Genomic DNA, 23,392 nt, shown 5'->3' on the forward strand with positions numbered 1-23,392 from the left:
GTCAACAGGCAAACCGTTCTATTACGAGTACGAGTTCACGTTGAGTCGCGTCGCGTATTTGCGACCAAATTTGCGTCATTCGGACGCTTCGGGCGGGACGACTAAATTCCACCGTTTGGAAGCCGAATAAGTGCGTCTCCCGCGTGCGGATTACGTGTGGATAATCGTACACGATGCTGTAAATTTACATCACACGCCACGCCAGCGAAACAAAAGAACGGGCGACCAAACCAAACAAAACGCTCGGATTAAGGCAAACACATAAAGTGTTAATCATGTGTTGAACAGCACCTATTCAACCGATTGAACGGCGTAGAAGAAAAAAACACACACACGGGGCGGAAAATGCATCGCACTTTATGGTGGACCTGTTTTCCCAGCGCTGTATCTAATTGGCCGTAACTTTATAGCTCCGCCGTGAACGGGAGATTGCTGCAGCGATGTGTACTACTGCGTAAAAGTTTTTAACGATTTTTACCCACTCGCACACTACCAGGACGTGCCCTACGTGATCTGCCCGGCCAGACCAAACATCGTCGTTTTCTTCATTTCATCACCAAATCTGAGATGCACCGCCGGTTCGATGGGTTCCGTAGAAGCGCAACTCTCACGTCGAGATCGTGCCGCAATATCTAAATATCGCAGCTGCAACCGATCCGTGCCATCCGGACCACAACTTCCCTGTTCGAGACATCCAGATGCGGGGCACGTGGCATCCAGTGCAGGAATGCAAACCCCTGCCCAAATCTAAACCCCGATAGTGCGAAGATGCGCAATAACCACCCAACACAGGCAAAGCAAATCTTCCAGTGCCACCACTGCCGAACGCCAACCAAAAAGCGTACGATCGTTAGCGAGGTGTTAAGTTGTTTGCTTTTGCAATACCATACTCCTATCGAATGCATTTTGCGGAGGTTGAAGGCCGAACACATTTGATGCACTGAACGGAATCGTTTTGTTCCGCGATGCCAAACCATTACGGTGGCAATTGATGGTAATTTGCCTTTGACGTCGGCCGTAAGGAAATGACTTTAAACAACGCCGCCGTGCATACGCATACGAGGTGCGAGAAAGGAATGCCGCCAGGTGTGGTCATTGTTTTAGCTTTTCCCTTCTGATTATCTTTCGTCTAACAGTCGAGAGCTGAACATGTCGATTAGTTTGAGTGCAGTTCCTGTGTTTAACATACAGGTGTGATTAATAGCGCACTTTTCATTACACGTGCCATCAATAATTGCAAATATTGACGATTTCAGTCTGATTTACTGTCACCTACTCGTCATGTTTGGTGACCAAATAGATTTGACCAATGTTTAAACTGTCTGTAGTCGAATGGTTATTTTTCGCTATTTTATTTTGCGTGTGAATAGTATTATAAATTTGGAAATCATTTTTAGGTAACGATTCAACATTCTAAACTTCCTTACCAAAAGTTGACTTTATTCATTAAAAGCATTATAAAAATAATCCACTCATCAACTCAGACTCATTTATCGTTGCATATTCCACAAAAAGATACCATTCGCGTTGCAATTCCTTCATAAACACTATCGGTTACCCTCCCACTCGCATTGCGAAGCTTATTCATACCATTACCAATGCGCTACCATCAGCCACATCAGACACGTGCCATTCCTGAACAGTGCCGGCCTCGGTTCCCCGGTTGGGGATGCGCCTTCCAAACACTCGAATGGCAACGCCAGCGTATCTACGCTTGTGATCGTTGCGGTAGGCGTTCGGATCACACACTACAATCATCGGCACTGTGTGCATTTAAATGCATTTAACTCCCGTAACGGCAACCGACGACATTCGTGTCTCGAGTGTTAAATGTGGGGTTTGCCTTCCAGTGGCAACCCAGCACGACATACAAAGGGAGAGGGCCAGATGGGGGCCGGAATAATAACCGATTTAGTGGTCCACAATCAATTGACTAAAAACAAATCACTGACATTGAATCGTTATCGATGCACGCCTCTCTTGAGAAGTGGGTGTTCGAATCTGTAAATGATATCAGTGTGTCTACTGCTCAACTCTGAATTCATTGGTGGAACACACACAGCTAGAAGCACTGAACTCCAGTGTCCGGAAGAAAGGTGATTGATTTAATTTGAGAAGGCTGTATGAATAAAATGGAAAAATATATGAATGCAGTAGTACAAGATTATACAATACAATTTTATTTATCGCTTTTAAATTGATTAAAATGTTTTGAAGTTTTTATCTTGGCTGTTTCAAATTTACCACGACCACGACGTAAAATAACCAAAGTCAAATTGACCCGTCGATCGTTTGGTAAGTGAAATTTATTAAGTTTGCTTCTTGAAAAAAATCCATTTTAATTATCAATCCTTACAAACACTTCTAAAGCAGTCATCTACTAATTTGAAATACTTAAACTTACTTTATGGTAATAAAACAAATAAATCTTAGTTTAAATTAAATTGAACAGATTTTTTGGCTTAGGCAGTCTGCCTGCTCTCATGGTTCACAGGTCTGAAGCTACCTTTAGCTATTTTAACCCCCCCTACGTTGGACGTCACGGCTCTAATAGGCCTTGACAATTCTGACAACAAAGAAGTTTTGTGTCCCCATGCACGAAAAAAAACGGAACAGTTCCTGTTCCCTATCGCCAATCGCCAAATTTGAAAAGGAAGGTTTTTTATTTTGGCTTAATGACCTTAATGACCTTAAAAATTACAGTTGAGAATAAGTTGCCTGTAGAATTAATTATGAATGAGACTTATTTGTTATCACATAACCTTAGTGTGAATTCCTGACGTCCGAGGGCGGACCAGATGAATTTCGATACAGGACACTTCATAAGGATGTTTGTTGAAGAGAGGCTTCCCATCTCTGACTTTATTTAGCTCAAACTGAATAATCACACCCACGGAGGAGCCATCGGAGGATTTTCTTAATCAGTTCCATCGAGTAAAAAACCGACACAACTATCACATCACGATCAGACCCGCCCGAGTAGAGCGCAGTTCGAAGGGAAGAAAATACCTCACATACTCAAAATAAATACACATCACACTTCCATTGCGAACAGGCATCGGTTGCAAATGGCGCACTTGCCAAACGGCGAACCATTCGAGTAACATAAACATTGCCTTCATAATTTGCTGACCAAAGCTCATCCGGTGCACACAAACTTCCGCCCAAAGCAACGCATTAGCGCATTCCACTGCTGGTTCCGATTTCTTATTTTTCACCGATTCAAATATCACCGTGGACTTGGAATTTAAATACACAAATTCCAACACCACGTGGAATGTTTCATCTCCATACCCCGCCGCACGTCGGCCATAATGATGCCTGCCCACTTCATATCACAACTGTCGCACTAAAAGGGGGCACGCGATAAAAAACGTGCGCGATCCCCTCGAGCTGTCAGTATTAGTCCCTACTGGCTTTTGCTTCATCTGTTTTTTTTTCTTGTACTTGCACTTCTCCATTAAAGACCACCCCCTCCCCGGGGTGACAAGGGTTAGGCCGCATATGTCACCCCCTCGGGGGTGCATCAATTATTTGCCATCGTCACTAGCGCACCAATCATCGACAATAATAATCATCGCACCCGCAAGCAGCCAATTCCAACGTCGATGTCGCAGACGTAGCGCAGGTCCTCGAGCGCATGTGGCATGAGCACGGGTGAGGAGCCACATTGTGCAAAGGGCACTAATAGCCAGCCCTGCAGCTGGAAAGAAACGTCTTGTGATAGGCGTTTTTGAGTGCTTCAGCAACGTTAGCAAAACAACGTTTGGCACGTGGTAGAGCATTGTTATTAGAAAAACTATTCTTCCAAGTGATTCATCGCTAATATTTGCATGAAGTTCCTGCTTTATGGCACGTTTTACAATAGCTGCTATTAGATTCATACCGATAGATTATTATTAGACTCATTGCATTGGAACTAACTAGCAAAATTTGAATTATTAAACTAATAAGACATTGAAGAGGGTGTCACAAACGTGTCTGTACTACGGCTAGAAGATCACACAGCCGATTGTTTCGTTCCCGGTTTGAATCAGTGTTCCCAACTGTGCACCTTCGCCGCGATAAGCGGTCAATGCGTTACACGAAAACACATTGTACCGAGCTGATGGTTAGCAAAGGTTAACATAATTCCGTTTAAAATCATTACTAATGACCCTGCGAAGACCCGCGAAGATCTTCCCTGGGGTGTCGCAATGCGTGGCTTCCTTTCAGGAGTCCGTCTGCGGAAAAGTGGAGGTTGAAGGAAACTTTGGGGAAACACTCCGACCTGATAAGGACCAAAAGCCACTGATGCTTGTAGGAAGCAACGTGAGCATGGTTGCAACCACTCTGTCAACCGGCGCGCGATAAGCCGGCCGTGTTCTGAGAGAATCTGGTTTTCTCACACTGGACCACTCGGCCAGACCCGGCGGTGCGCACAGCGCTCCCAGAGCCGCAGAACCACAGCAAAAGGGAAGATTCCACTCGCGTGCATGCATGCATCGAGTGATGGAATGGACGTATGCATTGCTCATTATCGCGACGCTTTGCCGAGCTGATCCTGTGTGCCAGCGTATTAATTCCAGCGAGTGTTGTAGTTGTTCTCAGGATTGGCAAGTGGAGTTTAGATTTTTAGTAAACCATCGCCACGCCACGAACCACCGCTGCAACAATATTCAGCTTAATGAGAACATCAAAGCAGAGCACAATGAAAAACCGCGAATCGCATCGCGACATCTCTGACTGCAATGAGTTCAACCATACAACAGCGACAACAAACAAAATCCGTACGTGACCACTTTGGGCAGTGTAAGCAAATGCATCGGCGCGATCGCACGATTGAGCGTTGGGTGCAAAATGTATGGCCAACTTTAACAGAGCGCTACTGACTGACACCGGGGGAAAAAGGGAAGAAAATGCGTAGAATCACGCCACCCCAAAAAACAAACACACACCCCGCAGCAAATCGGAAGCAAAATAATGCGAACCACGCGCATTGAAACCCTACGCTGTGGCCCTTTTTTTTTTGTTGGTAAGTGGTGTTATGGGTGGGTGATACATTTGTCACACGGTTGTTATGAGTTTACAAACGCAGGAGCATGCCGATGGTAAAGACCAGTGACATTTTGGAACGCCCGACAACGGGATTACTGAGCTGATTTGTTTTGTGTGAAGGTGTATCCGAAATCGGGTCCTTTAGGTATACAAATAGCTTAATTGGCGGTACTTTTGTAGATATTCTAACGACTTAGAACTACGACAAATAGGTTATGAAAGCTCTGTGTACGTTTATAGATTGATTGTCCTTTTTTTGTTAAAATGACAATACAGTACAAGTAGCTCCAGCGATACACGGCATTTAATATACGCGAATTGGCGAATACTCTGTTGTTTATGACAAGTATGAAAGCTTTTTTTAAATGAGTTCAATAAACCAAATTTCAGCTAATTGTAAATTATAAATGTAAACAATTTTGTTCAAAATCTAACTGTTCTTGTTTTAATATTGTTACGAACGGCCTACAGTGTTAAGTATATTACGAATAAGTAAATGAAGTTGAAACACTAAGCAAATTGGTCTAAAAGCATAAGAGAATAAGCATAAGTACCTAGAGTGGACATGAGTGGAAATTGAAGACATGCAATTCTTCGAGCTCCTCTTTGATAGAGTGTATCTCTGGGATTTCATCTGTATTTCTTCATTAAATTCTTAACTTATTATAAAATTATGATAACAATATAAGATAATACAATGTATTACAATAGATTGTGAATAAATACAAGAAAATGTATTATATCACAAAGCCAACTGCTAAAACCACACCGCATAAGTCACTCTAAAATGCCACACGACAATCGATTGGAGTGTTCAAGGTTGGTGCCAAGAGTATCTGGTAGTGATACAACAACCCAAAAACAAACTCAACCCCCATAACCGCCCCGTTAGCCCTCACACACTCCGAGTCTCGCTGTAGTATGCCGTGCAAGTGCAACTGCAGACTTGCATATCGCAACCTAACCACACGAAAAACATGCGCTAGACAGCTTAATCGGTTGTGTATTCGCGTCATACCTGTCACCACGTCTAACACGAGTCACCCTTGGCCACCGGTTGGGCCGTTTGGCCCCAAGTGCACGCGAATTGTTGGAGGATTCGCTCGATTGAACTGGCGCCCGTTGACGATATCCAGTTTCAACCAGATGGTAGCTTCAGCGCAAGGGACAAAACGGAAGCCGGGTGTAATGGTGCGTGCACCTGTACTCTCCTCGCAGCAATGGTGTTAAACGAGAAACCGAACACTTGACACTTTCTTCCGGCAAGTACTGAGGCCACGTGTATTTTTTTGTTTTCTTTGCAACAGTGGTAAATTTTTAGGTTTTTTTCGTTGTTGAAATTATTCCAATGGTACATTCCGAAGATACATTAAATTGTTGAATTCTTTAACTCAACAAATGTATATTCGTTAGTGAAAATTTTAGACATTTTTTATTTCAAACCAACACGTGTCGAAGCAAAATTAATTCTTTTGCTGATTACATTACATCGAAATAGGTCATGCTCGTGCTTTCCGTTTTCAACATTTGAAAGTCGATAGTGCCACTGTTGACCCATATTCAATATCACTTCATATCGTCAACTCTCGCGAAAAGTTTTCCCGATGATGTTGCCACGCATACATCAAACGCTACTGACTGGTGGGAAAAAAGGCAGTTTCACCGCCAATCAGCCGGAAATAAACGAAGGCTAAACATAGGACATAGGTACGATGCATCAGCAAATCGTAGATAAAATCCTACAACCGCCTGCAGGACATGCGCCCAAGCACACCATCGCCGATGCATCGTGGCGGAATTTGTGCACAAAAGGTAATAACGCAAGACAAAAAAAAAACAACCGAGCGTCATACCCATCGCTGAAGCCTTTTTCCGACTAGACCGGCGTCCCATCGCCGGTAGACTTAATTGCGCACGGCGAGACAATTTTTCCGGTTCAAAACCGTCGGCTGCTCGAAACCGGATGGGTATTCGACGCCCCAGCGAGGCGAGTCAACTAAGATGGGCAGCGCACAAAATAAAACGGGAAAAACAAACTAGGTTACGCGGAGTGCGTGTGCGGTGTGTCGTGTCTGTCGGTCGATAGGTCGGTTGCTCCAATGCTGCAAAAACCTGCATTTCAACGTTTTCGTTTTCACTTGCAAACAGGCAGAAGCACTTTCGCTGCCAAGATCACACGATCTCGATCATCTACGATACAATCAACACGCGCACGTACACACGCTCTCCCAGCAGACGATGATCATTTTTGCATGATGCAGTCGCGCATCCGCATGCTCCAAACGCGGTGCGGTAAATAACTAGCCCCAGCTAACCCTGGCCTTGAAAGCGGAACCGTCGTAGACTGTTGTGCTTGCCCTTCGGCACCGCAGACGTGGTATGGTCGATACCCGCGGTACGAAATCTTGCGCTGGAAATAAAGAAGCGAAAGTGTGCCTTTCAGCGACACTTGGCAGACACCTCTTGTAAAGACATTTTGTGCGATCGCATAACTATGTTTTACGCTGTGGCAAAAGAAGTCCCCGAAAAGGTACTGGGGTACGGTCTTCCCTTGCAAATGCTCTGTCTAGTGTGTGTGTGCAGTCTCGGAAGTGCAACCATGTGCGCCTAGCGAGGCTAAAAATAACATCCGTTCGATGGTAAAGTGCAAATGCACATTCGCGAGATCGCTTTCACAGGCAGGAAACTGTTTCGAATGGCGTACGCCATGTATCGCATGTGTAAGAACATGGTGTCACAACGAATTTCTTTTTTCTCTGAAGCTCAGTTCAAAAAATTTTGGTCACACCTATAAAGTATGACAGTGAAATAAATGCACATAAATCAGCAATATCCTATTTACTGTTTTATGAATGAAACATCAGTCCAAAGTAGGTTGCGCGCAGGGACAATTTTCTGATGCGGTAAACAATTAATTGCACATTTGTACATAGAATCAAGTTCAAGATGTTCCTCTCAAGCGCAACAAATAGCTAGATTTTACGTAGAAAATGACGAAAACAACACTGTCTTGGCACGGAACGCAAGATTGTTTGGTGGCGAATGATCAGAAATTGGTCGGCCGAGTGTGTTTGCTTGCCATAAATAAGGATGATTGCGTGTTATTCATTACCCGGACAGGATGTGACTAGCACGGTTTCAAAGGAATTCAAAAGGTATTCGAAGAATCTGTGGTGCACATTTGTTTTCGATGGTGACAAATTCCTTTCAAAACAACAATCATAGTTTTGGCGGTGATTATAGCCTTTTGATTCATAATATTGTGAATCTTGTAAAATACCTGGTATAAAGCAGATGTTTTCAAGGTTGTCCTATAGGCTCAGTCACGAGTCATCAATCAGTCTAATACACCGACGTTTGTGGATCGAATCTTATCTAAACGAAGCCAACGTAGCTCTAACGTAGGCAACGTTTTTGAGGATTGAGGATTATGTTTAAACAACTGTTTAAAGCTATTTTAGTGGCTGATAAGCACAGTCAGAAATTGGGCCGTCCCGATGCTCTACTGATAGCGCTGTCAGTCTTCACACGACAGGACAGCTCCAAAATCCCATCTGTACCAATCCCTCGTATACAGAACTTGACTATCCAGCTGCTGGTAAACAAAGTCCAAGAAAGCAAATAATGTGACAGGCTTATATTTCTTAAGGTTTTGTTGTGCCGATAAAGGGGAAGAAAGACAGAATAGCAAAAAGTAAAAGAGAAATAATATAAGTAAGTTAAAACTCCTTCCACTTGTTTCTATAACCTAAGTGCTCGTTCGACGTCAGCAATTCCTGAGTATCTTTACCTTAATTTACACACTAAATTATTCAAACTCGATTCATACAATAGAAAGTGTCTGTATAAGATTTAGTAACGTCCTCGTCGTGTGAAGACCGCTAAATTACCGATCCGACCAAAAGAAAACCCAAAACGGATCATAATTAAAGAGTAGCAAGTACTGCAGTAAATGGTTTCTTGAATGTTTCTAAATATCTCCAAAGAAATAGCACCTACAATGCAAAGAGTTTGAAAACAGTTGAAGAGCATAAGGCAACATCACGTGAGGGAAACATGCCCGAAAGAATCTTCACCTTGTGCTGGTCAGAATTTCGTGCCCACAGCAAGTTGTTACGTAATTTCCATTCAATGTTCTCTCAACGCAAAAAAAAACCGTATGCTACAAAACAGTTGCGCAACACGTTTTCCACTAACGTAATAAAATGAACGGAAACCGTACTACGCAGAAGAAGAAAAAACCACCAGTGGAAGATCAGCACACCCAAGTACGGAATTTCCCGGACAAGGAATATTGCTGAACATCCGCATTCACAAAACGACAAAGTGGAACCCTTTTTTGTTCGCTACAGTAGACAACTGGCAAGGATGCAGACAGGGAAACAGCCAGCTTCTTGGTTCACTCTTCCAAAACACACATCCAAGGACATTCTGCCTTGAGGGGAAACACAGCACAGCGAAACGCCCGCCCAAGGTGCGTGGCAGGAAAGGGGTCAAAGACCGCACGCTTGGGTATCCTTGAAACTAGGACATGCGCCATGACGTCATGCCAATGGAAAGAAAGAACCATGTAGCTTGAATAGTAGGCTATCCTTTTCGGGCATCAGTGCATGGTACGCATTGGTACGCGTGCCAGAATATCTGCCGTTTGAAGAAGAGCAAAAAAATGTAAACAAAAACAAAGAACGACACAGATCGGAACAAAGGAGCGCTACATCTATCGCTTTGAAGCATCTGCATTAGAAACACTTATTTTTATCGCTTTTGTGATGAATAATACAGAACTATTGCATCTAAATATGTATGAAATAGAGCGTTTTATTCCTCTGTACGTACCTTTACGACGCCCGTACGGTCCCAGAAATGCGACACCTTTCCCGATCACGTTATCATCGATGTACTTCATTATCTTGAGCGTATCCTCGGGCCGCTTCACCGCGCTGAAGGTGGCCTTCGGTTTACCCGTGACATTTCCGGCCCCAGTTGCTGGACGCAGCGGAAAGTCATCGCCACTCAACGACAGGCTCTTGGTACGGCTGGCCTTCTTCAAGCTCATCGTTAGAGCCGCTGCTCCCCCACCGTCCGCACCGTCCTGTACGGCTTCCACGGTTACGGGAACTGTGAAACGGTTTTCTAGCCGATGCCGAAATAGATGCAACGCCGTACGAGTCCTCTACAGCCTCCTTCTATCCTACGTTCTACGCCTTGGTACACTACAGACGCACACAACCACACCACACACAAACACACACTATCAGGTCGATTTGTTGCAGGTCGCGCTGGACAACTAAAGCTGGAATGTAGCTTGCAGCGGGTGGAACCAGCCCGGGGACTAACAGCTTGCCCTTTTCTACGGCCGTAAATGTGCTGGCAGGTTGATGGGACGAAGACCTACCGCAACGGTGACCACTGCGGCAAGGACACTTGGGCAAATCATACGGGTGGCACAGTACCCGGAAAACACCTGTAAGCGAACTCTTCAGCACCGGACACCACACAACATCAGCACTCTTGCACGCACAAATTACCGATTACGAGGCGCCGCTTAGCGCAGTGCAAAAAAGAATAAAGGGGGGAATATCACTAGCAGAACATAAAGGCAGCACGTTTTTCTTTTCTTTGCTGGCGAGATGCTGGCCGCGATACAATTTCTATTTCAAGCAACAGAAATAACAACAACGCGACAGGGATATCCCTCTCTCTCCTTCGCTCTTGGTACGCTCGCGTTCTCGTCGATTGATCACGAGATGAAAATTTTCCACTTTAATTCGCCCTAGACCACTTGCTACTTAGATGACTTGCTTGATTACGGCGAACGCATTTGACAGCCCGCGCTTTGACACTTTGCCGCGTACAATCGAACTTAGTTCACTGCTATGCTTCGTGCTTTGCTAGTGAGCTAGTAAACAAGAACACCACACACTATTGGCACTAACTTTTTCACGTCTTTACCACGGTACGCACTACGCACACCGTTTATCGACACCGATGCTTTTGTTTTGGTTATTCCACAATATTTCACTACGCGTGGCGCCCTGGTACGCACACTTTCTCACTCGTCATATGTTTAGTCGCAGCTGTACGCGGCCGCTTGCTTGGATCGAATTATTGTACCGTACCTTGATAAAAATTGGTCTCCCCTTCTCGATGGGATGCTGTCTAAATGGATTTGCACGCAAATAGCACTGGTTCAGGCAGAAGCAGTCCACCAGATTGCGATGGTGGCGTTGTTATGATGTTCTTCTCTACAGCGACGATGAGTCCAAGGTAAACAACACCGCGCAACAGCTATCTATTTGGTGAATGGTGGAGCTACCAGATCTACCCGCACAATAATGAGCACTATTCACACAGCAGCACCAACTTATGGCAAGTTGCTTTTTCTTCAATTACATCCATACAATACCGACCAAATGTAGTGCACGGAACCGATTTTTAGCAACACATTGATCGAGCTTCACGCAGTAATTCGCATCTTGCCCTTAAGGGCCGTGAAACTTGTTGGAAGTCAGAGCGCGATACAAACGTAAACGCGTGCTTTGCTGGCGAAGCGTAAACTTGAATTGAAACATTCTCGACTTCCAAGTACCACGGTGACCCACGATCGCAGCGGCGCTAGGAGAGAGAGAGCGCGAAAAGGCACAATGGCAAATACTAAGGGTAAAATAATAGTGTATTCCAACATGCGTTAAGAGCACATTCGTTTTCATAAATTTGTCTATAATAATGTCTGACAAAATAAGATACAAAACCTTCGTTCAATAACTGTTACGAAAATTATAATAGGGTTGGAAATGAATCAAATAAATCCATTTCAGAATATGAAAACATCGTCCAAATTTACATAAAATTTGTTTCTGAATATCGCAAGTGTTGTAAGATTATGTTTGTAAACTAAAAATATTTTTTTAATTTAACTACAACACCATATAAAAACTATTATGTTTCTCCACTGTGCGAGATTAAATCAATTCGCTCACATGTGAGAAATGATGGCGTGGTGCCGCTCTCTTTCTCTCTCGCATTCTTGCGCTGCTCTTTGTTTGGGTCGCGTATCGTCAATCAGCTGTTTTCGTTTACGCAACAACGAGACACGTTGGTACCGATGTATGCGTAGTGTTGCTGCAGGTGTTAGTAGATCGATTTAAATGACGTTGCTGTTGCACGCAATTGATTTCAGGAAGAAAAAGAAAAAAACTCAATAGAACGGTATTAATTGTTTAGTTTAAATAGCTAATCGTGGCAAATCGCTTTCAATTTGCTTATAGCAATGTTATGGTCCGATAAATCTGTGCAGGAGAAAATTTCATAAAAATGTTAACACTAAATTAGGTTGGAATTGTTTAAGCACTGCAAAAATGATGTTACATTTGGTAAATTCTTACACTGCTTCATCCTGGAAGCATTGTGCACCTCCTGAGTCACGTATTAGTCATAGAATATCAACTATAATCTTCAGTCATAATTTTTTTCTACTTGCTGCGTATAATTGCAACACTAAACCACCTAACTAAATACAAACAACTCGTTTTAAACGGTAAGTTCATCTGAAAAGAACCCTCCTCAGACAACAATCTACTCACGAAGTGAGCAGTTGATGACCCTTTCGGGCGAACGTACGAACACAGTAATTAAGTACGTGAAAAATCGTATTAAGCGTAACAAAGCGGCACATATTATTACACCTCCGCTGACACCGACGTGATCGGTTAGATTTCTAACACGAGGCAATAATTTATGAGCCGTCATACGGTTAAGCTTCCTATTGCTGCTACTATTGGAACAGCACGCGGTGAGAAGTTCCAGCTGCAAAAGGTGCCAAACAAAGAACCACCCACAGGGTAATTTTATATCCCAACAAAGGCGGTGTTCGTCTCGAAGGTGATAACATATAAAATAACGATGACGTCGTCAATTTGCGTTGATTTTCTATTCAACTGCTAGAAATCACATCACGACGAAAAGAGCTTTCGCGGTGCCACGAGCACGAAGATACGATAGGAAATCAAATCCACTCGGAAAAACACTTTTAGCGCAACCCAATAGTCGACCGTTTTGTTCGGCTTCGGCTGGTTCGAATATCGTAACACCCCAAAAACCCGAGAATGGTCGTAGTTTCTGTTGCCATAGTGCCCCAGAAAACACAACAAACAGCAAGGTGCTTTTTTGTTTTGTGCTGCAAAAGTGAAGTGAAAATTCCATTATCAGTTAGTAACGAATGTTTCATTGTGAAGTCCACAGCCGATAAATATTTGGTGAAGAATCGGTCATAGATTGGAAAACTCAGAGCACTAAGGCGGAGTACTACACTCCGACTGCTCCTCTACTGCTGCGAGCAGGGCGAAGAAGAGGGCCACAAATATTTCCAGGTCATCCCTCCTGCCTGATTTACCTTCAAAACGCTAAAAAACGATGTCATCCGAAACGCTGTACGACGTGTTGAACCAGCTATAACCGTACAGCAAGGGCTACCAGTTTCGTGTCCTACGAGCCCCGAATTCTTCGGTTTGTTCTAGATTCTCTGCATCGAACGCGCCATCGGAACGGATTCGCAAAATTCGACGGTCATGTCCGGACAGCACGGTCGTTCAGTGTTCGTCAATTCCTGCATCAAGAAACCACTCAGCCCGTCCAGCAAACGGCCGAACCCATCGTTTCTAGTGCCACAGTGTAGTTACGACCGTGGACTGCAGGATCCCCGTGCACAGGAAGCCATGAGTACGATCACACGCAAAAAAGCGTCGATCAAGTGCCCGCTGGCACGGAATGGACAATACCGGCGCTCCAAATGTTGCTCCCTGACGCACCAGCTGCGCAAAGAAACCGACAGCTTTCAAACGATGGTCCAATTCTACGACAGCATCCCAGACTATAACGATCTGCTGCATTTGCCTCGGGAAGAGTTTTACTGTCGGCTGAATACGTTGAAAAAGAAGCAGAAGGAGTTGAAGTCGATCTGTTTTGTGGGCGAAGATGAGAGAACCACGTGCCCACTGTCGCCGGAGCCAGGTTCTTGCTCCAGGCGCAATGATGTCCGAGGTCTTAACAAGCATAGCTACCAGAGCAACGCGAATGAAAGTACGACCAACAGTGGTGATGGTGTGAAAGAAAACGATCGTAGCGAACAGGGGACAGAGGACGGAGAATCGTTGCATTCCTGGAGCAAATCTCCACCGACGGTAGTGGACACCACACACGATGGTACCAATAAAGCTGCTGACACGACGCGCAAAGGATCTGCCAAATCGGTGCGAATAGAAAGCACCAAGGATAACAGTTTGCACGAGGAGCTCGGACAGAGTAGCAGAAAGTATCGATCCGGCACACCGTACGTTTCGGATCCGGACGATAGCACAGCGACCACCAAAATTGCATCACCTTCATGTGCGACGCCCGCCAATTCGGACTTTGTCGAACGATACGATCGATACGTGAAGCGTAGCTTGCGCTGCAAATCGGCCAGTCCGATACGCAACCTTGCCAACGTCACTATTCCGCAGCCGTATAAGATGACGCAGCGGGAAGAGGAACAGCGTACCCTGCAGGATTTACTGCTTGCTAGCAAGAGTGCATTTCCCTCCAAGGAAGCGTTGGTCGAGTCTACGTCCAAGCAGTCGGCACAATTCCGTGCCAACCCCGTACCAATCACATCTCGGATACCGCTTTTTGATACCATTATGGCAGATCAGGAGAATCGGAGCCGACTGGCGAAACTGAACTCCGAGATCGAGTTACAATCGCAGATAAAACCTTTCCATTTTTCGGAGCGTCTCAACCGTGGTCACAGCCGTTGTCTAAGCCGAAGTTTGTCGTCACCGGCACTACTGAGCACGGGGTACGAGTCGGGAATGGATGTGCTGCGGAAATCGCGCCCCTTCAAGGCAAAACCATGCCCGAAGAAACTGTTCAGCAGCTACTTTCACACCAAAGCCTGGGAGGACGAATACTTTCGACATCTTAACAAACGATTGCGGGCAGAGGAAATGTTGAAGCAAGCGGCACTACCACCATCGATGGCCCGTCGCGAGCGGAGCGAACGCAAGAATTGCCTCTCAAGACACTCGGCAGAAGATCCTGGCAGGGAGCGGCCAACCTCCAGCGGTGGAAAAACATCGAAACGTAAGCGAAAATCACGCAAGCCGTTAAAGCGGCGGAAAAGTGTGGAGCAAAAGTGTGCGGAATATTTCACATCCGTAAATGATCCGGCCAGGGTAGGTTGATTGGGGCGTTCAGTACGTGCCAAAATCCGTCCATTAATGCACATCTTCTTTGCAGCTGCATTATCCGACCAGCAATTCTAGTTGCAGTAATAGTACGGATAACAACCGAGGTTCAGGAGATACACCGGCACCGATTTATCCGGTCAACAGACCGAACCTTGCTGCCACGCTGCGCACGGAATGGTGCCGCAAGAAGCTGCGGGACATGGAACTCGACGATACAGTGACGGAGAAAAAGAAGATCCCAAGGTTCCGATGGGGTGTAAAAAAATGTCAAGCATTCCAAAACTTAAACCTGGAGTAAGTGGTCTGTTTTTTTTCAGGAATTTGTTAAACACATTGTACACGATGCACACATTCTAGCCATACGCATGAGGAAGAGCTAAATCTTCGACTTGCTACAAGGCGCGCGGAACAGCGGCTTCGTCAGGAGGAACATGCAATCAACATGGAGCTCATGAGACAACGCGTAAAGGCGGCCCCCTTGTTGCTGGAAGGACCCCCACAGTGGGGCCCTCGGTTAGGACATGTGGCCCATCGTTGCTCCAGCCTAAACCGTGAACCGGCGGAACACACCCTCTACCGCAAACCGGACAAAGTGAGCAAAATGATTTCGCAGAAATTGGGTTCCAGTGGTAATGCGGGTGCTGCTGCTGGCAGCAAGAAATGTGACTCACCCGTTACAACGTCCACTACCAGCACCGGTAGCAACAATCGGATGACAAACCAGGATCATCGGCAAAGAACGGCCGAAAAGCGACGGAATGCCGGTAACGGAAGTAAGCTCAGCACTTACTCCTTCGATTCGGCCGGAAAGCTAAGCTATAAGGCGTGCGATAGTGAGCTCTTGAGCTTATCAGATGTCTAGCAGTGCGGGCAGATGGCCAGTAAAAGCGAAACACCTTCCCGGATACAACCGAACACACAATCAGAAGAAGTAGTGATGTAATGCGTAGAACATCTCGTGTGATTTATTTCGTTTCAGTTTGGGATTCCGGCCCAGCAAACGGTTGTGTGATTTGTTTTTATCGTTTTCTTATCACTAGTGGTAGATTATTATTGTTTCCTGTGAACAATTACAAATAAACATATCGCAATATTACAGATGAATACACTTGAGTTATTGCGTACCATCTAAATGGAGCTCTTACTACTACCGCAGACCGTCCTACGATTACTTCTCATAACATACACAAAGGACGATCAACATTGATCGACGCCAAGTAGTTTTGCCTCCCGCTGTAAGCTGTCGCGTTTCGTACGAAGCCACTTGATCAGGATAGCTTGCCGCTCCAACTGCCACTCGATCGGTTGTTCCGCGAGTTCCGTATCCGTCATGCGACGGTACCGGAGGTCAGTTACCTTTCCATGGCCTTCCGATTTTCTGATATCGATTAGAATCCTTACCAGTGGCACGTAAAAACATAATAAAACCAACAGCTCCAGCGCACACACCACGATCACGAACACCTGCGGTGTTATGGCTGGATTAAGCGCACCGCCTACAGTTGTACCAACGCTACCATCGCTAGCATCTCCCTGCACATACGGAAACAGGTATCGCACCTGGTTCTGCACCGTCAGTAGAATCACATTCCATAAGGTGGCTATCTGTAACGGTGCCTTCCGATACACTGTCAGCATGCGGTAATGATCAAAGTCCGCCTCGGCGAGTCGAACAAATTCTCGCTTGTTCTGTTCGTGTATCACGTACGTTACCACCCAGTAGCTGATGCGTAGATAAATGATGATAAAATAAACAGACGACGCGTCACCGTCGGGATGTGGCCAGCAGAGTGCCGATGCGATAGTGCCAACCACTACGATCAGGATCGCGAAGAACAGATGCACACTGAAATGGTCACGATCGGTGGATGATTAGTTCGATGGCAACTAGAGCAGGGTAGACAAACGGGGAGGAAAAAGCACTACCGACCTGAACAGGCATATAGCAAAAACAGGACGAAAGCGTAAACTGTGCTCAGCCAAACTTGGCGGCGAGTACAGCTTAGAATTATTGGACTGCAAGGGCAATTCTGAGTCTGTTGACATTCTGATGCAAAAACGGAACAAACGATAAGCACACACCACGTGTCAATGATTGACGGAATACGGATTCGGATGCTCACACCGTTCGGCAAAGGAGGAATAAAATGAACAAGATGAAGGCCTCCAAAAAATGGAGTAATTATGAACAATGGATAAAATGGTCGTCTAGTTTAGGGAAACCGTTGCTCTCTCGATGTCAGTTGGTGTGCAGCATCCACCGGAATCAATAAGAAGCGCTCTCGTAAGGTGGCAACAAAATGTCGACCTCTTTCCTAACTCGTGGTTTATCGTCGTTTCTGTTTAAATCGTTTGCAATCGGATCATCTAGCGCCGCGGGTCGGAATGCTGGTCCCAATCAGTCGCTATTTCATTCCACCAGCAATACCGAACCGGATGATTCCATACACTTTGATAAGCTTCAAACAGTTCCCAGTGCTTGGTAGGATGCAGTATAGACCAGATTGTAGTATGGAAAAAGGAAAAAAAAACAATCTCATCGCATTTACACATTTGCAGCATCCAACTGTTTGTTACACTTGCCCTGACGATCATCTCCGTTATATATACGCTACAGCAATGTGATACCACAACGGTGTGTTTATATTACTACATGCTGCTTTACCTACGTGGCGTCTATTGGGCGATTGTTTACGTATGTACCGAAAATACCAGCAGCATAAGTGTGCAATTTTAAACAAAGCATTAATTTGGCAAATTCTTATCTATTCTTGGGCACCGCGAACAAACGCTTAGTTAATCCACTTGTACACCAAAAGCCGACACCTGTGCCTGAATCGCTGTGGGCACCATTCCTTCGCTACGAAAGTTCACCGACACAAAAAATCTTCCCTTAAGCTGGTTACGCTATCGAATATGATCCTGCTAATAGTGCACACGGCATTGGGCCATTGCTTTGGGGAAACGTTTATGCAACGTTGCTTTGTGGATGGGTTTTCGTCCGTGGTATTTGTAGCGTCTTTCACCCTTCTAGAAACTATGATTATTGTACCAGTGCAGCTATCCTATATCGGTACGTATACTCGACTCAATGATAAGATATCTCGTTAACACAATTACACATTCCTGGCGAAAAAAAACAGTTCACGTTCGAGTGTTCAATCTCACACGTCCCATACCGGACGCGCAGCAGAATGCCAACGACTTGAGTCTGCGTATTTGCCCCACGGAGGAATACAGCGTAAACGATAGCTTCAAAAGCATAACGGATCCGAAGGAATTCATTCTGCTGCAATCGGCGATGATAAGCAAGCTTAAGGAGGAGAACAGTCAGCTTTGTAGCAGAATTCAGGAGGCGAAAAATCTGGTGGAACTCGTTCCGAACCAATCCCTTAACTACTCTCTGGCAGAACAATCAATCGTTGGAGGATATTAATAGGACGCCACAGTAGTCCACGTTTAATACAATTTGTATAGCGTAATTGTGGTATTGTGTATGTGTTACCCTATTACATTGTACTACCTTTTATGTAGTAGCTCTTCATACACCATTATTTCGTAACGTTACTGGTTTGTATACTACATATATCGTTATACGCATGAATCTAAACTACGATAGACGTTAAGTAATAAATCTGTCCTTATTCACTGTTTGCATGTACAAAAAAAACAATATTTGCCTTTTTTTCATTTGCAATTATTCGTAAGTATTTATTAAACGACTTTAGTTTTGTATCACTCATTCCAAGAGGAATTGCTTTCTTAAATACAAATGTGGGAAATTTTGCTGTATTTCCTCTAATTATGGAAACATTTTGAATACACCAAAAACAAATAATATGCTATTGTGAATAAAGAAATTTATAATGCTCCACTCATCACGCTTAACTAATCTAGAGCAAATTTCCAAAACTAAGGGAAATTATCGATGGTGTAAGTATTTGTATAAAGTGTTTCAGTCCAATGTTGTTGCGAGTTTCCAAATACACCTTGCAATGATGAAAAAAATAAACTTTCTGCTTTTCATTACCCTGTTTTCCCTGGTTTTCCTATCAAAAAACGGGTTATCAACTTATCCCGGGTACGTGACCGTTCGCACCTGCGCATTCATTTGCATTATCTTTTGATTCAGCTTTAAGTTATGATCTTTCAAATACTTGATCAGATCAGCCTGCTTCTCCAGCAGCTCTGCCGTACTAAGGCCACGCTGAGTAAGCCCCAGTGAACCACCGCTGAAACCACGATTATCCTGCAGTGCGTCCGGCGGTGATGCGGTACGATTGAAGCGCCTTACAGTAGCTAAAATAGAGAATTTAGAGAACCGATCGTTTAAAGCGACATGTCAACACGGAAACGCTGCGTGCATTTACCAATGTAACTTCCATTTACGATGCACAGTACAATCGTTTCCAGGCCGGAAAAAGCAGAAATGTATATGATCGGCGATAGCAAACCGACCGCAATGCATTTCTCACCGAATGCGTCACCGTAGTAGTGCTGAATAAGCGTTTGGATCGCGAGCAGGAACGTGTTCCACAGGGATACAATCTGCAGCGGAACACTTTTGTGTTGTTCGGTGGCACGGTGGAAATCGTGATATCCGTTTAACCGCAACTTTTCATGATGCGCCCGTACGATGTGATCAAACAGCTAGAAGTATTTGTTTCATTTTAATACCATTCAACTTAGCGTCAAACTGTGAACTGTATTGGCACTTACGTAAGTGAAAATCCAGAACGCAGCTCGCAGGTAAAGCATTATGAAGTATGCTTCGCACCGTCGACTGTCCTCCCATGTTGCTGCTAGAATGATTCCAGTCAAAGAAATGCAACTGGACACTAGGAGATGTACGCTGAAACATTACAAGAATGAGAATATCGTTCAATTCAATTTAATTACATTGTGTTGAATGAATTTGTTCTCTCAATGCTCTATCTTCATCTGCTTCTTTATCGGCACAACCTGAAGAGGGCTAGGTCTGAAATTTCTGGCTTTCTGGAGCCATCAGTAGCACATAAATCTACATATGGCCTTATCATATTCTGTTTGCGATTAAGGTATTTGATTTGTAATCCGCCGAAATCGTCCATACCCAACGTCATTATACATAGAGCTACGAATTTAAACACACAGTGCGAAAATGTCGATAAGCTTCCCCCGACACAGTCGGTATCAGTATCAGAAATAGCACGCATCCAATACCTGAAGGCAGGGACAGTACGCAGCGGTCGAAAGCTGTCGTCATCCTCCGTGGCCAGGATGGGATCAAGCATCGTTCTGCTGTCGTCCATTCTCGATGATTCATCAAAGAAACGTCCACCCTGTAACGAATAAAACTAGGTGAAACCAAATGTCCTTTCCTCGCGGTTCTATGAAGCCTTACTGAGTTCGATGTAAAGTTTCGTAGCAGACTGACCATGCTACCCCTACAGCACCAATGCTAAACCGACGCACTGTGGGTGATTAGACACACACTCGCATACTTTTCATTCGTTCGTTCTCTGGAATAATCTCTGTTTCCTATCGCTTTACTCAACCAAGAACAACACTGGTTGTAACAACGAACAGACAAAACCGTGAGTAATGTTGGGACGCAGAAAAAGTGAACAAAATAATAACACCACACGAAGCACACCAAAATACAACAATCTGATGCAGATGCCTTTCACAACCGAACTAAACTGATAAGCAAATTGAAGGGAAAGACGCTACGTCGGAGACGCCGCGAAGGAATTGTTCGTAATCGTTTTGTTAGCGAAGTGATTGCTAAACCCGCGGGGAGAACCAAAATAAAACGAATAATTACGCCGCGATGTACAACGAACAGCTGAATCTTTTGTGAAAACAAAAGAATTGGGAGTGCTTTTTTTAATGTGTTTTGACAGCGCCGAGAATGACTGGTGAGATGGAAGTGAGATCGGGATGAGAATTGTGAAACGAAGGAAATAACGAAAAATGTGGGGAATTGTCTGTCTATAACATGTTTAATATTGACCAAAAAATTTCAGTACTTTTTACCCCACTATAAGTAATGAATAAATGTTCAAAATCAAAAGCAAACATGGTAATTTCGTGGAAAGTCGACTCACGATGCGAGATGTTCAATGTCGACTCAGCTTGACAGCGACCAAACACCGGCTTGCTGTCAAACTAGGAAAAAACGCCAAAACGGAAAAACTTGACATCAAATAACACACGCTCCGCTTTCGCACAATTATATGGTGGGGTAAAAGAAAAAGTTTTCTGGCAAATTGTGATCGAAAACTTTACCTTACCTTTACCTTTACGAAGAAGCTTCTTCGGTGTGCAAAATAGAACCATGTCCGGAAGAAGGGTGCCAGCAAACGAGGATCTATCGAACGTGGAGTTCGAAACAAGCGAAGATGTCGAGGTGTTGCCGACGTTCAACTCAATGGGGCTTCGGGAAGAGCTTCTGCGGGGTATTTACGCGTATGGTAAGTGTTTGTAGTTAGAAAGTGGCGGCTTTCGACAACAATGATGGAACGACGAACATCTTGTTTTACGTTTGAAATTACAACGTCGTCTTTTATTTCCTAGGTTTCGAGAAACCTTCCGCCATCCAGCAAAGAAGTATTCAACCGATCGTAAAGGGCCGGGATGTCATTGCACAAGCACAGTCGGGAACGGGCAAAACGGCCACGTTCTCCATATCCATTTTGCAGTCCATGGATACCACACTGCGAGAAACGCAGGTTCTTTGTTTGTCCCCAACCCGTGAACTGGCTGTTCAGATCCAGAAAGTTATTCTGGCATTAGGTGACTTCATGAACGTACAGTGTCATGCCTGTATCGGTGGCACCAACTTGGGAGAAGACATTCGTAAACTCGACTACGGTCAGCACGTAGTGAGCGGCACTCCGGGCCGTGTGTTCGACATGATCAAACGGCGTGTCCTACGTACGCGTTCCATTAAGATGCTGGTGCTGGATGAAGCGGATGAGATGTTAAACAAAGGCTTCAAGGAACAGATTTACGATGTTTACCGATACCTGCCGCCGGCCACGCAGGTAGTGCTGATTTCTGCAACCCTGCCGCACGAAATACTCGAAATGACATCCAAGTTCATGACCGACCCGATCCGTATTCTGGTAAAGCGTGATGAATTGACACTGGAAGGCATCAAGCAGTTCTTCGTGGCGGTCGAGCGTGAAGAATGGAAGTTCGATACACTGTGCGATCTGTACGATACGCTTACCATCACCCAGGCCGTCATTTTCTGCAATACCCGACGCAAGGTGGATTGGTTAACTGAGAAGATGCGCGAGGCCAACTTCACCGTCAGTTCGATGCACGGTGACATGCCGCAGAAGGAGCGAGACGAAATCATGAAGGAGTTCCGATCTGGCCAGAGCCGTGTGCTGATCACGACCGACGTTTGGGCGCGCGGTATCGATGTGCAGCAGGTGTCGCTGGTCATTAACTACGATTTGCCGAACAACCGTGAGCTGTACATTCATCGCATTGGTCGATCAGGTCGCTTCGGTCGTAAGGGTGTGGCGATAAACTTTGTCAAGTCGGATGATATCAGAATTTTGCGAGATATTGAACAGTACTACTCGACACAAATCGATGAAATGCCTATGAACGTGGCAGATCTGATTTAAGTAGGTTTGCTGCAATAAGCATAAGCAATGCAGAAATCTAACACATTTGTACTATTCATCCGCTTTGCACAACTTTGTGGTGCAGCACTTAGAGAACGTAACCTTTTAAGCGTGTAATCATACAACTTCTATGTTCTGAAATTTAACAATGGACTACAAATAAATGAATCATCTATCTCATGAATTGCAGACTGTTTTGTACCTATACTGATGAACCATTCACCATTTCTGTATGAGCATTTTGCTGTTTTTAAGTAACTACAAATGCAACCGTATTTTTGTATCTTTGGAAAGCGTTTGAAAGTAAAATAACAGCTGAAGCATCATTCGTGAAATTGGACAGTGGAAGACAACTACAATATTGTTTTGATTTAATATAAATTCCTTCATAATCTCAAATGGCTTAAGGCCTTAATTTTGAATAAAAAGGCTTTAACATTTGTTTACCAAGTCGTAATTGTATTTCCACAATTGCCCAAAAAAGTAAAGCGCCACTGACGCAGC

General features: G+C 44.6%; 6 protein-coding genes across 9 annotated transcripts in view; 3 read left to right on the top strand and 3 right to left on the bottom strand.

Moving 5' to 3' along the window:
* Positions 1-11,504, bottom strand: part of LOC128299835 (uncharacterized) — a 48,395-nt gene extending 36,891 nt beyond the window's left edge. For all 4 annotated transcript variants that reach the window (XM_053035951.1, XM_053035950.1, XM_053035949.1 and 1 more), the window contains exon 1: positions 9,874-11,504. In XM_053035951.1, the coding sequence (XP_052891911.1) occupies positions 9,874-10,093 (220 nt within the window). In that variant the 5' untranslated portion in view covers positions 10,094-11,504. The remainder of the gene's footprint in view (positions 1-9,873) is intronic.
* Positions 11,505-13,604: 2,100 nt separating this feature from the next.
* Positions 13,605-16,152, top strand: LOC128299876 (protein FAM161A). The gene is made up of 3 exons (XM_053036003.1): positions 13,605-15,248; positions 15,313-15,557; positions 15,621-16,152. The coding sequence occupies exons 1-3, from the start codon at positions 13,605-13,607 to the stop codon at positions 16,123-16,125; spliced, it is 2,394 nt and encodes a 797-aa protein (XP_052891963.1). The 3' UTR covers positions 16,126-16,152.
* A 51-nt stretch (positions 16,153-16,203) lies between these two features.
* LOC128299879 (uncharacterized) lies at positions 16,204-17,609 on the bottom strand. Its single transcript, XM_053036006.1, has 2 exons — positions 17,194-17,609; positions 16,204-17,109 (listed from the first exon to the last, which is right to left on the bottom strand). Exons 1-2 carry the CDS (start codon positions 17,307-17,309, stop codon positions 16,461-16,463), a joined length of 765 nt encoding a protein of 254 aa, XP_052891966.1. The 5' UTR covers positions 17,310-17,609; the 3' UTR covers positions 16,204-16,460.
* On the top strand, positions 17,453-18,920 carry LOC128299877 (uncharacterized). The gene is made up of 4 exons (XM_053036004.1): positions 17,453-17,745; positions 17,823-17,958; positions 18,060-18,336; positions 18,407-18,920. The coding sequence occupies exons 1-4, from the start codon at positions 17,564-17,566 to the stop codon at positions 18,697-18,699; spliced, it is 888 nt and encodes a 295-aa protein (XP_052891964.1). The 5' UTR covers positions 17,453-17,563; the 3' UTR covers positions 18,700-18,920.
* Positions 18,921-18,929: 9 nt separating this feature from the next.
* On the bottom strand, positions 18,930-21,112 carry LOC128299878 (transmembrane protein 192). The gene is made up of 5 exons (XM_053036005.1): positions 20,647-21,112; positions 20,466-20,584; positions 19,983-20,115; positions 19,634-19,913; positions 18,930-19,562 (listed from the first exon to the last, which is right to left on the bottom strand). The coding sequence occupies exons 1-5, from the start codon at positions 20,680-20,682 to the stop codon at positions 19,336-19,338; spliced, it is 795 nt and encodes a 264-aa protein (XP_052891965.1). The 5' UTR covers positions 20,683-21,112; the 3' UTR covers positions 18,930-19,335.
* Positions 21,113-21,403: 291 nt separating this feature from the next.
* LOC128305393 (eukaryotic initiation factor 4A-III) lies at positions 21,404-23,063 on the top strand. Its single transcript, XM_053042819.1, has 2 exons — positions 21,404-21,718; positions 21,822-23,063. The coding sequence occupies exons 1-2, from the start codon at positions 21,583-21,585 to the stop codon at positions 22,886-22,888; spliced, it is 1,203 nt and encodes a 400-aa protein (XP_052898779.1). The 5' UTR covers positions 21,404-21,582; the 3' UTR covers positions 22,889-23,063.
* Positions 23,064-23,392: the final 329 nt, after the last annotated feature.

Source organism: Anopheles moucheti, chromosome 2, assembly GCF_943734755.1.
Source record: "Anopheles moucheti chromosome 2, idAnoMoucSN_F20_07, whole genome shotgun sequence".
NCBI lineage: Eukaryota > Metazoa > Arthropoda > Insecta > Diptera > Culicidae > Anopheles > Anopheles moucheti.